General features: G+C 42.1%; 1 protein-coding gene across 3 annotated transcripts in view; it reads left to right on the top strand.

Moving 5' to 3' along the window:
* TADA2A (transcriptional adaptor 2A) overlaps window positions 1-14,411 on the top strand; it is a 48,373-nt gene extending 33,962 nt beyond the window's left edge. For all 3 annotated transcript variants that reach the window (XM_037163626.2, XM_037163625.2, XM_037163627.2), the window contains exons 10-16: window positions 2,008-2,051; window positions 4,734-4,844; window positions 6,396-6,467; window positions 8,690-8,822; window positions 9,372-9,415; window positions 11,463-11,536; window positions 12,969-14,411. In XM_037163626.2, coding sequence (XP_037019521.1) covers window positions 2,008-2,051; window positions 4,734-4,844; window positions 6,396-6,467; window positions 8,690-8,822; window positions 9,372-9,415; window positions 11,463-11,536; window positions 12,969-13,154 — 664 coding nt within the window. In that variant the 3' untranslated portion in view covers window positions 13,155-14,411. The remainder of the gene's footprint in view (window positions 1-2,007; window positions 2,052-4,733; window positions 4,845-6,395; window positions 6,468-8,689; window positions 8,823-9,371; window positions 9,416-11,462; window positions 11,537-12,968) is intronic.
* The last annotated feature ends 895 nt before the right edge of the window (window positions 14,412-15,306 follow it).

The raw sequence follows: 15,306 nt of genomic DNA, 5'->3' as shown, positions 1-15,306 counted from the left end.
TTTGAACAAATAATAAAGGAGAACTTCCCCAATCTGGCAAAGGAAATAGACTTCCAGGAAGTCCAGGAAGCTCAGAGAGTCCCAAAGAAGTTGTACTCAAGGAGGAACACACCAAGGCATATCATCATTACATTAGCCAAGATTCAAATGAAGGAGAGAATCCTAGAAGCAGCAAGAGATAAGGGGACAGTCACCTACAAAGAAGTTCCCATCAGACTGTAAGCTGATTTCTCAAAAGAAACCTTACAGGCAAGAAGGGGCTGGAAAGAAGTATTCCAAGTCATGAAAGGCATGGACCTACATCCAAGATTGCTCTATCCAGGGCAGCTTTCATTTAGAATGGAAGGGCAGATAAAGCGCTTCTCAGATAAGGTCAAGTTCAAGGAGTTCATCATGACCAAGTCCTTATATGAAATGTTAAAGGGACTTATCTAAGAAAAAGAAGATAAAAAATATGAACAGTGAAAGGACAGCAAACTCACAGTTATTAACAACCACACCTAAAACAAAAGCAAACTAAGAGGACAGCTAGATCAGGAGCAGAACCATAGAAATGGAGATCACATGGAGGGTTAACAACAGGGTAGTGGGAGGAGGAGAAGGGGGGAGAAGGTACAGAGAATAAATAGCATAGACGGTAGGTAGAAAATAGACAGGGGGAGGGCAAGAATAGTATGGGAAATGTAGACGCTGAAGAAATAGTGACACATGGGCATGAACTAAAGGGGGGAATGTGGGTGGGAGGGGGTGTGCAGGGTGGAGGTGAATGAAAGGCGGAAATGGGACAACGGTCATGGCATAATTGATAAAATATATTTTTAAAAATTAAAATAATGTGTGCACACTGTTTTAAGGGAAAAAAGGAACAAGATAAATTCAAGATGTTAGTAAGTTGTTACCCTTTTTTAATTCTCAATATGGTTGCTTAATTTTTATGAGAAGTCAAAAGACTTTGAAATTTAAAAGGATTTCAAAGGAAATTCTGAACAAGTTTCGGGTACTTTTGGTATTCCTTCTCTTTGCAGCAGATCAAAAACACACATTGCAAATTGAGAAATTGTGGACCCCAGACCCCTGTTGGATTACAGAGACTTTAACAGTTCAGAGAAGGCTATGCAGAGGTTGTGAGTGTGCGTGTGTGTGGATGTGTGTGTAGGCGTGTTACTGACAGGTGGTGTTGCTAACTAGAGACACGGTGGCATCACAGTGAGAAAAAGGAATGGCACTTGGGAGCTACCGTATGGATGAAATTGGAAGGCACTGTTGGGGGGCCAAGATGTGAGCTAAAGTAACACTTACTCCCTGCGGGTCTGGAGTCAGCTTCCGAGAAGTGCTGAAGAAGCTTCCCCAGCTGCTCTCGTGAGAAGCTCATTGCTGCTCATGAATATCTCTGGTATAAATCAAAAGGTTTCAGACACATAACTGTGCATGGTTTGCCTAAGTCCTCTTTTGCTCAAAACACAAAATTAGAGCTAGACAATATTGTAGAACTCAACTGTTAAGGTTGCTATTAGATACTATGTTTTATGAAGCCCTCTCATTAAACATGCACAACATTTATTTCAAATAGTTTCAGAGCATTATGTGAGTGTACAGCTGTAAATGTGGAATGTGTGAGCACTCTGCCCTTTTATGGTTAACAGGTTTCCCCTAAATTCCCTAAGCTAAATAGATTAATATCTGTGACCTGAACACAGATTCCCTTCTATTGCTTCTTGTTATAAACATGGATTTTTCAGTATTTGCAAGTGCTCACTGATTCATTGATTCATCTAGCGGATAGTTATTGAGAGCCTGCAAGGCCCACAGAGAGAAAAATATGTGCGATGCTGGAAAATCTAAAGTTGTGTTTTGACTAACTAACCTGCCGAACTTTGTGGGGAGTGGTCCTTTGAACCCCAATATTTCACCTCAGCGTGTTTAGGATCGCAAATAAAAGCTGCCCATGGAAAACATTATTAAGTGTAAAACTAACTATAATAAACATTATTGTGGTTTTCATTCTAGAATTATAAGAGATCATGGATTAATCAACCTTAGGAAGTTTCAGTGTAAGTATTAGATGTTTCCTTTATTTTAAAATGTCTTCCAATATTTAAAAACACATTTTATTTATTTATTTATTTTTAGAGAGAGAGAGACGGAAGGAGGGAGAATGAGAGGGAGAGAAACATGGATATCTGAGAGGGACATTGATTGGTTGCCTCTTACACACCCTCAACTGGGGACCTGGTCCGCAACTCAGGCATGTGCCCTGGCTGGGAATCGAAGGTTCGATTCCCATTCAAATTTTTGGTCCTCAGGACAGCACTCAGTCCACTGAGCCACACCAGCCAGGGCTCTTCCAACATTACTGAATAGTTTTAACTCATTTATGGTAGTAGCTCTTAATCCAAGTTGTATATTATCATCATCTGGGAGGTTGTAAAGAATTCTGACACCAGGGTATCACCCAGACTAATTAATGAGAATCTCTGAGTGTATAGATAGAGCATTCATATGTTTTAAGTCTTCAAAGAAATAAGAAAATAAGTCTTTAAGGCAATTCTATTGAAAAGTAAGAGTTACAGCATGAATATTAATGAGTCATTTTCTGGAACTGGATATGGTCATGTTTTGGAACTAGATGTTAAACATAACCTTGAACACCAGCTTGTGAAAATGTTTTTTATGGAAAAGTCAACAGGAAATGATTTTTCTATTTTGTATCATAGTACACAAACAAAAAATGACATTTAGCATTGTATGATGGTGATAATAAACCTATGAGAATTGGTCATTTTTCTTCTACACTGTAGAGTTTGTTCAGCAAATAAGAACAATGATGTCAGAGTAATTGCAATGTTTAAATTAAATGTTTATAATAGTTTTATGCCACACTCCTTTTATAGGGGGGGATAAAAGAATCTAGTAATTACTGTGGTTCACATCCCGGTTGATAGACTTACAGGTTTGACACTCTGTGCCCCTGGTGGGTGCAGGGCATCCGGCCGTGGGCTGCCTTTTAACAAAGTCACGATCATAAACATAGTAATTTCATGTCCTTTATTTTTTCACTTTCCATTACACGTTTTTCAACTGATGGTGGTGTTTTGAAGATGTCTCTTGTAACAGTTACATTAATTAGACATTTAGCATATTTATATTTTTTTAGTCATTAAAAATAATGGCACGATGAACTTGTTTGTGAATAAAACTTTGTCTATGTTTAGATTTTTTTAGGTAGATTCCCAGAAGTGGAATTCATAAGTCAAAGAATATGATCATTAAAAAAAACTACAAAAGATGTGCTATCAGTTTGTATTCCTTCCAGCAGTGTACAGGATTGCCTGTTCAAGCTTTGTGGGTTCACAACAATAACTCAGGAGCGGTTTCCCTTACCTTTTCTATAGACAATAATTGGTCACTGATGTTCTGGTAGCCACAGTAGTGAGTTCCTCTGTGTCAGTTCCTGGGCTTTTTGTAATAGGTCAGTGGGTTTCTAACCTTTACGTATAGTAGACCTTGACTCTGGCATATATTCTAACCTCTGCTGGTGGACAGAGGTCAGTTTAGCCTTATTCTCTTACCTCTAGGCTGCTTCTGAGAAAGAAGTGGCAGGCACAGTGTGGTTTCAGAGGCTTTTAATGGACATGTGCCATACTATGGTAGGCAGAGGTTTTTTGGTTGTGTTTTATTTTTAATCAGATTTTCAAATTATATTCCAAACTCTTTATTATCCCTGTAGTGAGAGGCAGGGAGGGGGAGGGGACTTTAATAGTGAAAATAATCGACCTGTGGCTGCTCATCAGATTTATATTTTTAGTTATTAAAAATCATGCCATGGTGAACTTGTTTGTGAATAAAATAAGTTCATTTTATATTCTTAGAATTTGTGGATAAGACTGTCTCCTGCAAGGAAAGGGAGAGGGGAAGAGTGTCTCCTGCAAGAGAAGAGATTCATCTGAAAAGAGGACTTAATTAAAGTAACTGTTAGAGGTAGACAAAACTAGCCTGGTTACCACTGATTATCTGATTGAATTGACTGAAGCTGCTCCACCCCATTAGTTATAGTTGATGGGTGTTACTTACCATCTCCTTTGCCTATATCTCTGTTTATTAGAAATTTGGTCAATGATGATCCTCAAAGTTGCTGGCCCTGCCCATGCGACCATTTACTTGCATGGTAGTTATGAAAGTATAACTGCATCAGTAGTGAATTGTTGTGGTACTTAATTTAGTTTAGTGAGGAAATACTATGTGCCTCACTTGACTAAGTGTAGGTAGGAGGAAGAATTTTGGTGAGGCACGCAAGAGATCACACACTTTTCCAGACTACTCTCTTTCAGAGGGATTATTGTGTCTGCAGGTCCCTTGTTTTCCTGCAGAAGTTAATATCAGAAAATTTGCCCATCCCTGTTCCCAGGAATACATGATCTGCCTTTGATTGTCTTCCTGCCAGGAATTCCTGCAGACAGATCAGAGATAGTGAGAGAGGTGGGGAGGTCAGCAGGGTGCGCTGCAGTGCGGATCACCTCCAGTGGTAACAACAGCCCTCTGAGATCGGCAGTGTGATGCTGGTTTCATGATTAGTGTTTTGCATTCTTAGCTTTCCTGTTTGCTTCCTGTCATGGGTAAGTTAGTCATGTGAGGTTAGGGATAGTGTCCTTCCATTCCACCTCTTGTAAAAGAAACGCAGAACACTTAGGGATCCTTACTTTCTCTCTGACAGTTCTGTTTCACTTTCTCTGTAGTAATGGAACGGCGGTATCCCAAGGAGGTCCAAGACCTTTATGAAACAATGAGGCGATTCGCAAGGATTGTGGGACCAGTGGAACATGACAAGTTCATTGAAAGCCACGCACGTAGGTGGTTTTTTGCCTTGAGCAAGAGTGTGTGTGTGTTCATGTAAATAGGGGAGATAGTGGCGTGTTTTATGTGAAGTTCTGTAAGCAAACCCATAGATATTGTGTGTATTTATATATAAGTAAGAGAGATACTGATGTGTTTTATGTGAAGTTCTGTAAATAAATACATGAATATTTTTGTCTTTGTTTCCCTTACTACCATGAAATAAATTTGGGACTTTCGGGTTAGGAGAAAAGAGGTTAAAAAGTCTAGTGGCTTTCTCTTTTTCCCAGGTAAGCAGTAGTTTAGTAGTTTTTCTCCTTACTTATTATAGGAGTTTTCAAATACTGTATACAAAAGTAGAGGTAATAGTATAACAAACCCCCAGTATTTACCACCCCGGTTTAACAGTTACCAACACACGGCCAGTCCAGTGGCATCTCTGCCCCTCCCTTTCCACTCTCAGCTGGATTATTTTGAAGCAAATCCCAGACATTGTATTATTTTGTTCATGAATATTTTAGTATGAAAAATAATTTTTAAAGTGGGGTCAGAATTGGATAACTCATGGAGATAGTACTTCCATCATTCCCTTGCTTTTTTCTCTTGAAAGCTCTACCCATTTGTCATTAGATTTTTTTTTTTCCACTATAAAAAAGTGAAGTTGTTAAGGCAGGAAAGCCTAGACTTGAAGGAGGTCTGGATGGGGTGGCTCAGTCTCCACCTGCATGAGATTTGTGTCTTTGATGTAAGTCTAGTCCTGGAAGGTGCTTGCCAAGGCTCTTGCCCTGTGCTCATCATGCAGGTATTTTTTACATGGCATCATAGGCATTTATCTGAACGAGGCCGGTCGTCCACACCAGACACACTCTCTAGTTCCATTTTTTGTGTGGTTTGTACTGGGTGACCGAGCCTTTACTTCCTGTCCCAGTTTGTGCCATCCCTGGTTTATGTGTCTCTCCAAGGAACTGCACCCTGTGGACTATCCAGACATTTCCACTGTCCTCCGTTTCAGAGCGCCCAAATTGGAACGCTCCGTTATGTAATAACCCAAGCAGTGCAGCCTGAGCTGTGTGCCCAGAGGAAGCAGAGGTCCCTGGTTTATGGGAGAAACAGTGCTCTTTTGTTTCTGTGGAGAAAGACATTTTCTGGAACTTGAGCACAGAGCATCTGTCCTCCCCTTGCAAAAGGGCCACATCCAGTAATACCAGACACAGGTGTCATAAAAAAAAATGTGGTTTGGTAGAACTCTTAACACAGGATGAATAGAGCGGGCAGTTTGGCTGTTTAAAAAAGGGTTACTTCTCTAGCTAAGTGAATGCAGCCAGTTCACTCTGAGTTTTCTGAGAGACAATTCCAGCTGCTGCGAGAGAGATGGCAGCTGGAAGGCAGCTGAGGTGGGTTTTTCTGAGCTCTTGGGTAAAGTTTCTGATGAGATGTTACCAATAAATAAGATTCCCCAAATGGAATGACGTCGTCTTTTCTGTAATGCCGAATGACTGAAAATGCTCATTGTTGTTGACTTTGTCTTTCCCATTTTTCTCCTTCGTTCTTTTTGGGATAAACAGTGGAATTTGAACTCCGAAAGGAAATCAAGAGGCTCCAAGAATACAGGACAGCAGGCATTACCAATTTTTGTAGTAAGTTCAACATGTTGTATCAGAGGGCAGGTGTCTTCCTAGCACAGAAAGGAAGTCTCTGAGGTGGTGTGGATTTTTAAACTTAAAGCTTTCCTCCTTCAGAATGAGATTTTAATCCCTTCGGTAAACTTTCATCTGTTTAATCCTTAAAAGTACTCTTACATGATTTATGTGAGGTAAACATTAAAACACAAAAGAGGCACCGCTTTAGGTTTAGAATTCTACTGTGGCCTCTTTTTTTAAAAAGGATTTTGTATTCTAGCGTTCAGCCTCGGCCTTTTAAAATTTAGTGGTGCACGGCCTGGTCTTTCTCACTGACGAGCTTCAGCGGGCTCTAGGTGCTTGCTCCGCAGTTGCCGGGGGAGTTGGTGTTAATTACATTAATAGCAGCTAACGTCTCATAGAAACGGTTTGCCATGCATCAGGCCCTACACTCAGCGTGTCACCTGGATCATGAGATAGGTACTGTTATTTCCATTTAATAAAGAAACTAAGGTTTAAAGTGATTATACATTATTTTTTAAAGGTTTTATTTACTTTTAAAGAGAGAGGAAAGGAGGGAGAAAGAGAGGGAGAGAAACATTGATTGGCTGCCTCTTGCACACCCCGCTATGGGGACCTGGCGTGCATCCCAGGCGTGTGCTCTGACCAGAACCGGTGGTGATCTTTTGGTCCGAAGGTGGGCGGTAGGTTTAAAGTGGTTAAAGAGTTGTGACTAGTGTGGCTTAGTGGGCTGGGCATTGCACTCCAAATGGAGGGGTCACTGGTTCCATTCCCAGGGCGCTGGGGTTGGAGGCCAGGTCCCTGGTTAGGGGCATGTGAGAGGCAACCAAGCGATGTGTCTCTTGCACGTCGATGTTTCTCTCCCTCTCTTTCTCCCTCCCTTCCCCTCTCTCTAAAAATAAATTAAAATCTTTAAAAAAATGAAATGAAGTGATTAAAGAGAGAGTTGTAGAGCCAGGTCGTAAGGAAAGGCAGTATATTATAGTGGTTAGGAGCTTGAGGTCTAGACTTGGACAGCCTGGGCTTGGATTCTGGCCCCGCTGTTTACCTAGTTTTTGATTCTGGTCCAGTTTCAATTTTCCAAGTGTGTCGGGATCAGTGTGAAGGTAAGTTAGAAAATGCATGAAAACAGTACAGTCCCAGGCACACAGTAAATCCTCAATAAATGGCAGTTCGCGTTGTGGTGGTGTTATTGTCGGAATGGTCCTTAGCATCCCCTCCTTCTTCCTGTCGGTTGGAAGCGATCACCTGGTACCCACCTGAAGTAGCCCTGTGGGTATGAGTTTAGCCCAGTATTCTTTATTTTTGTTTTTAAAGAATTTTATTTATTAGAGGGAAGGGAGGGAGAGAGAAAGAGAGCGAAACATGAGTGTGAGAGAGAAACACCGATTGGTTGCCTCTCATATGTGCCCTTAATGGGGACCAAACCCGCAATCCACACATGTGCCCTAACCAGGAATTGAACTGGCATCCTTCACTGTGCGGGATGATGCCCAGCTAGCTGCGCCACATCAGTCAGGGCAGTGGTTCTACACCTATTTCAGGTGTAGAACCCAGAACCACCAGTATGTGGTAGTGCCTGGCTCTTTGTGTCAATCAGCCCTGGCAGATTTTCACGGGGCTCTGGGGCCCTGTGGAACATAGTTTGAAACCAACTGGTGTGACATTGTGGAATCTGTGTTCCTTGGTATAAAACACCATGCAACTTTTGTTTAGACATATGTATATAAAGACTCTGATTCCAGGGTTGGGTTACCTGAGACTGGTTGCCTCTGGGAAAGGAGGGAAAGGAACAGTGCTGGTCAGTGAGGACTTGTTTTTATTTGTCATTCTGATTGCTTTTTAAGGAAGAGTGTATGCTTCCAGCACTTGTGTGACTTTGAAAAATATCTAGCTAGAAAAATAGAACAGGAAGCAAGTGTAACTATTAAATGTTAATTACTTTTGGGGGTGGAAGTGTGAGTCACTCTTACTTTCTTTGTACTTTTCTGTTTTGGGGTTTTTTTCCTCCTCAAAATTTCTTAAAGGTGGAAAAGGAGTAAAAATATTTTAATTTCTTGTCAAAAAAGTGAATTTGAAGTAGGAGAAATCTACTCTGCTCTTGGAAAAATAATTGTGGAAGCGGTTTGGCAAAGAAACCAAAAACAGACCAGCTGTTGGCTGCATTGTCGTAGTTCTGCATTACCATTGCGGTTGCGGCGATTTTTTCACACCTCCAGGTGCCAGAACCTATGATCACCTCAAGAAGACGCGAGAGGAGGAGCGCCTGAAGCGCACCATGCTCTCCGAAGTCCTGCAGTACATCCAGGACAGCAGTGCTTGCCAGCAGTGGCTCCGCCGGCAAGCCGACATGTGAGTAACTGGGGTCAGGAGCATCCTTTCGGCCTTCACATGTACTTTCAGGTATTTCCATGGGCTCCCTACCTATGGCAGAGTAATGATAATTGGGTAACTGGAAGAATTCAGAAAATTTTAGGGGTCTGTCTCAGAAACAGTGCAGTACTAATAGTTTTAAGAAACATAACTGGCCTCCTGGAATCCTACTTGCTACTTTGATCTTATTTTTAAAGATAAGTAAATCCCCTCTACCCAGGTCTTTTCTCTCCCTCCATCTGTGTTGGTATAATTTCCATTGAAGAATCATGTTCCTGTCTTTGCCCATGAATGGTCTTTATGATGTGTCCGGCTAAGAGCTCTTAACAAATCCAGCCGATCTCCCCTCCAAGAACAGACGTCTTTTCCGGGTTAGTCCAGTGGGATGACCTGTGTAAGGCGTGCAGTCTGTCTCATTACATCTTTTCACAGTAACCGGCCTTGTAAATGGCTAGTTTCACGTAGGCTTTTGAAAATTGCCACCTTTGGGTGTGACGTACATTTATAAATTCCTCTTCTTCATTGTAGTGATTCCGGCCTGAGTCCTTCAGTTTCGATGGCTTCGAATTCAGGTAATTATTTTTCAAGCTAGCGCAAGTCTTGATTGTGAAGTTTTCATTCTAGAGACTGTGGTGAGCCAACAGTTTCTGCCCACTCCGTGGGATCACCGCAGTCCCATTGCTCTGCTAGACAGAGTAACGGTAATTACGTGTTGTCCCAATTTATAAACGGCAGCAACTTTTCAGAATCTTCACGGCTAGACGGGGACTATCTTCAGGGCCGGTTCAATTCCTAGTCAGGGCATGTGCCTGGGTTGGGGGCCAGGTCCCCAGGAGTGGGGGAGCGTGAGAGGCAACCACACATTGATGTTTCTGTCCCCCTCTTCCCCCTCCCTCCCCCTCTGTCTAAAAATAAATAAATAAAGTTTTCAAAAATAAAATATATGAGCAAAGAGGCATGTCACCTGCCAAAAACACAAGGGTTTCTTTTAAAGTTGGCGAGTTACGGGATTCTATTTCTTATGTTTACCTCTTTGGTTATGTCCTATTTTTACTGTAGTTTACAGAGCTAGATAGATTAAGCCATATGCTCTCTGATAATCCTCGGTGCTCCACGTGGTAGATTAGCTACTTCCCCAAATCAGAACACACAGACCACTCCACTGGTGAGAAACAGACTAGGCTACAAGACGGCCCATTTGCACGTGCCCCGTTCTTTGGAGGTTCAGAAGAGACCTGTGCCGATGCCACTCACATCTCTCAGTAGATTCAGGATCTAGATGGGACTCAGAGGAAGGCCCTCAGGGATGATTTTTTTTAAATGTATTCCTTTGTTTCAAGTAATTATTTTTTTCCATACTTAAAGGAGAAAAGAGTCTTTTAGAGAGTAGCCCAAAACAGCAAAATACAAGTTTGACAAGTTTCTCACTTCCGACTTCTCCCCACCAATCTAAGTACAGATACAGAAATAAGCTCATACTGGCTAATTAACATGAATGGACTAACACAACCGTGCAACCTTGGCATCTGTGTTTTCTGAACCACCCGCACTCACTTATTCTTTCTTGCTTGCTGGGCTCTTCAGCCCCTATATTTAGGTTAAGGAGACCCCTTGCTCCTCATGTTCTGAGTTGGTCCTAAGGCAGTGCAAACTTGGAAAACTGGATTCTTGGTTGTCACTTGGCCTCTGGTAATGTTGGTGAGGCAGCAAATGACTTCAGTCTCCTTTTTTGAGCTTTTAGGGTTAAGGGAATCCTGTTACGGAGAAGCCTTTATCCCCTTTGTTGTTTTACAGAGAAGCATGTTTTGTACCAGAGCAGCCTGTTAGTAGTCCCACCACCTAAAAGGCAACACCCATGAAACTTATTCCACTTTTCTTTTTTTTTTGCTTAACTCAGTCTGTCCATTCCTAAATGAACACTAATGTCAAACATGCAAAACAAAACCAAAAATTTTTGCATATCAAGCTTCCCACCCTGGGCATTGTCTTCGTACTTAGGTTCTTTCTCATGTATGGGAGTTCACCTCAGCCTCTGCTTTGCCATATAATAGCTCATTGTTTTCTGTGTGGCTCTTTCCTGTAAACAGAGTTACTTTGGAAGGAAAAGATATTCCCTCACATAATAAATAAGAAGGGCCGGTTGCTGGCCTAACAGTCTGCCTTTGATCTGAAGGCAAATGGCACTTGGTTAATTACCGTGTTTGCCCTGTACTGCTGGCAGAGTGGCCAGGGTTAGGGAATGTCTCCTGCAGAGTTGTTATTTCCATTCATCAGCCGTCAAGGCAGGTAGTGTTTGACCTTTCTTAACTGGATGGATCTGGGCTTTCGATTTCAGAATCGCCCATTGCTTCCAGAAGAAATGGGTGATAACTACTGTGTTAAGCAGTCGTATCTGATGCTGAGATATGTGTGATTATGTGTGTATTTTAGCAGAGCAAAGGACACACAAATTACCATTTCTATTTTCAAGTGGACATTGTGGTAGCCGTGTTGCTAGTTAAACTGGGGCCTGAGGGACTGGTGGAAATTTCCTATAGCTTCATGGAACTTTGCTTTATTTTACACGTGAGGAATTGTCACTCCTCTGAAATGTGTGCCCTTTTCTGTCTGTGTCTGTAGGTAGACGAAGTGCACCACCCTTGAACCTCACAGGCCTCCCTGGCACAGAGAAGCTGAATGAAAAAGAAAAGGAGGTAACAAAAAGAAAGGGAGCTAGGAGAAAGAGGCTGATCAATGATTGACTTGACCTTACAGGATGAAACCTGTTTTGCTCTGTGTATCTTACGACCTTAGAGCCCTGGCCTCTTCTGAGAGACCAAGCGCTAGCTCAGCAGGTTCACAGGACTCCTTTCCTTATTGCCTTGCCACCCTTTGCCTTCTGAGAGAAGAACATAGGATTTGTAAATCTAAATAATAGCAACTGGCATTTATTGAGCAATTACCATGTACTATATACTGTGCTAAGTGCTTTATCTGAACGAAATTTTTTACAAACTTAAAATAACTTTAATATGAAAATGGTTACTTCCTATTAGGACAGTCACTTTGAGTTGTTCTATACTTTCTCCAACAGTATAACCATCACTTAAGAGATTTTTTTTAAGCATAAAGAAAGGCATTTGTTGTCATATATAGTCACATATTAATTTCAATGTAAAAATGGATGACTCACTTTTCTTTTACATTATGATCATCAGACTTGTCTGTGTACTACTTGTGGCTGTTTCTAAAATTTAAACCCAGCCTCAAAAGAGTCATCATCAAGTGTTTTCAAAAGAACATGCTGTGGCTCTGAAGTTCATTCCGAAAGTACAGTTCCTCCCTTGTCCCTCATCCGCTCCTGTTACGCGTCCTGAGATCAGTGTCCACATCTGCCACTTTGTGCCCTTGATTCAAGTCAGTGTGGAAGAGTCAAGGAGGAAGGACTGGTAGTAGTCATTTATCTGATCCACCAGGAATAGCAAAGGTTAGTTTGGGAGTAGAAGGAAGTATAGTTTATATCTAGGTTTTGTTTTGTTTTTTTTAAGGGTCACAGGCTGTTCTGATCCAAGCATTGAATGGTCTGGAGTTTGAAGCAGTCTTTACCCTGACCCACACAATGGCGACCTTAGACCGCTGGGTTAATGGCAAATAAACTGGAACGAGCCAGTTTTCTAGATTTTTAGCAGCTAAAGTGGCCTCTCTTAGCCAGGCCTCTCCCTCAAAAGTAGGAAATGTATCACAAAAGCAGATACTAAAAATAGTGTGATTCACACTTGGGAATCCAGGCATCCGCACCCCTTCCCCCACCATGCCCTGTGGCTCTTCCCTGACTGGCTGGGTTGGAATGTGCTGGGCTGCAGGACACGTGCTCGCGTTGTTCCCTGACAAACACAGGTGAGCCAGCCGACACGTGCTAAAGGCTCTTCCAGCGTCATATCCTGGCTTTCTCTTCCGGGGTGTCTGTCTTTAGTGTGTATTCTCTTCAGAGAAGAAACTAAATGGAATGTAGTCCAGCCACCCAACAGCTCCTGTAAATAGTTGAGGGTTGCTATCACTTTTTAAATTTTATTTTGGCTCTACCTGCTGGGTTAAACTATTAGAATGGTGGATGTTAATGTGTATTAAATTTGCCTTGTCTTACAGCTCTGTCAGATGGTGAGGTTGGTCCCAGGAGCCTATTTAGAATACAAATCTGCTCTGTTGAACGAATGTAACAAGCAAGGAGGCTTGCGGCTGGCACAAGCAAGAGCACTCATCAAGATAGACGTGAACAAAACCCGGAAAATCTATGATTTTCTCATTCGAGAAGGATACATCACTAAAGCCTGAGGCTCTAAGGGCTTGGGATCTGAAATCACAAGTTTGGAATGTGGTGAACCAAAGGACAGTATGGATATTCTTGAGCTGAATTCTCATTGTAAAAAGAGGGAAAAGGACAAAGGAAACCTGAAGGTGTAACAATGTCTACTTTATTCTCCACCCTGCTTTAAAACACTCTTGTTCGTATTGTGCTACAGAGTCATGTGCTAGATAAGCTGTTATTAGGTGTGAGTGAGTGGGCATTCATTCCCAACACCTCTTGTAGCTAAAACAAAAACCATAGTGCCTAATATCACAACATTGGTAGAAACAGAACTAAACCAGTCTCTAGTCCCAGGGTCCAGCACAGACCCTTGTACTCGAGTGGTTGAATTTATCTGTTTTGCCTTCAAACAATACAGACAGATTTAAAGTAAAGAGAAAGGTTACAGAGCATGAGAAAGCTTGCTCTCTCTTTTCCTTGAGGATTTTTTACATTGACAACTTACGTTGGTGAGCAAAGAGGAGGAAAATGTTCTCATGGTGGTGGTTGGTCCCAAACTGTGTTTTTTTTTCTTTATCTTTATTGTTGACACTACTACATAATGTCCCCATTTCCCCCCACTTTGCCCTCCTCCCGCCCCCCCCCCCCCCAAAACTGCTTCTTTAATGTTTGGCTTTGTACTTTGCAGTCTGTCTAATCTGCAGGAGACTTCTGAGGAGGTGGCATCCGATATAAAATGTCTCTATTATTTTTAGAATTAATGGATTAAAATGTTTTGCTGCTTAATTTGTGGGTGTGTCAAATATCCGGGTAGCTAAAGCACATTTAGGGTGTTGGATGCCCGCCTCATCACGCTGCACTGTCTCCTAGTGTGTGTGTCCCGGACTCACCCTCTTCTTCCCCTGGGTGTCCCAGGGCACCAGGCCTCTGAGGATGGGGATGATGCAACTAACCTCTCCTTTCTGGGGTTGAGACCTGAACCCTAGTTTCTTAATGGGGAAAGGCTAGCCTGCAATAAAAGCTACTTTTAAAACAAAAACAGTTTCATCTATGGGACTCAGTGGATAATGAGGGTGAGTAACCCCACCACATCTGAAACCTGGTCCTCAAAACTATCTGCAGAATAAGAAGCCAAACTCAGAGTCATGGCTATCCCACTTCCATTAGAAGGGGAGTTGTATATAGAAATAACTTCAGAATCTGCACAGATGACCTCTGGGAGCTAATTCTATAATTCTTTCAACATTTAAAATATCTAATTAAAATACTATGTTTTGTCGGAAGTATCTGCTCAGACTTTTTGACTGATGTAAATATGTATGCACCTTGCTGATAGACTTCATCTAGGGGGTTACAAACAAAAAGGAGACTCTGAGGATCTGAAGGAATTAGAATAATTAAGAATTTCAGTCTTTAGAAGGGATGGCTTGTGGACATGCGCTCTTTTGCACACTCATCTCTCTTAGAAAAACGTGTCCCACCCCCACTCTCGCCCCCAGTTGGTTACAAAGGGATTGCCTCTTATCCACGAAGGCAATTCTGATTCTAAAAATTCTGGGCACATTAGACCTCAATGTCAGTTGATGCCTATTGTGGTCTGAAGAGTCCTTAACCCTGGCTTGAAAGACTTCCTGGGAGAGGCGCGGTTTTGAGGCAGTGACAAGATAGAGAAGAGAGAGACAGTTTGGCAGATGGAAGGGGGACTGTTTCAGACATAGTGGGTGGAGGACGGTGCGGAGGTGGCAGCGGGAGTAAGGAGAATGGTGCCAAGAGATTTAGTTGTCGGGACACAAGGGGCAGCTGTGGTGGTTGGGAGTGGGAGGATGGTAGGACGGCCCATAGAAACCTTGGAACCAGTCGAACTCTGAAGAACTGATTGGGGCATCTGTAGATTAGGTGAGGGAAAACGGCATGGTTGGAAACTGATAGAAAAATAAGGCTATACTTTCAAATAACTGGGTTTTAGAAACTAAGAATATCATTCATTATTGCTGTTTTGGTAAATCCAACTTAGCAAAGTTTGAGACCTAGAATCCCTAAGGGGGTTCTCAGAGATCTAGCCATATTTTGGGTGATGAGCACTCGGAAAGGGTGACGAGTCACTCTCTTTCTGCCTTTATGATGGAAAAGCACTTGCTGATACATTGATGTGTCTGGCTTGAGTACTCAATTTTCTCC

This window comes from Artibeus jamaicensis, unplaced genomic scaffold (genome assembly GCF_021234435.1).
Source record: "Artibeus jamaicensis isolate MK-2021 breed Jamaican fruit bat unplaced genomic scaffold, CSHL_Jam_final contig_1998, whole genome shotgun sequence".
NCBI lineage: Eukaryota > Metazoa > Chordata > Mammalia > Chiroptera > Phyllostomidae > Artibeus > Artibeus jamaicensis.
Note: the sequence above shows the minus strand (reverse complement) of the source record. Positions and strands in the feature narration are given on the sequence as shown.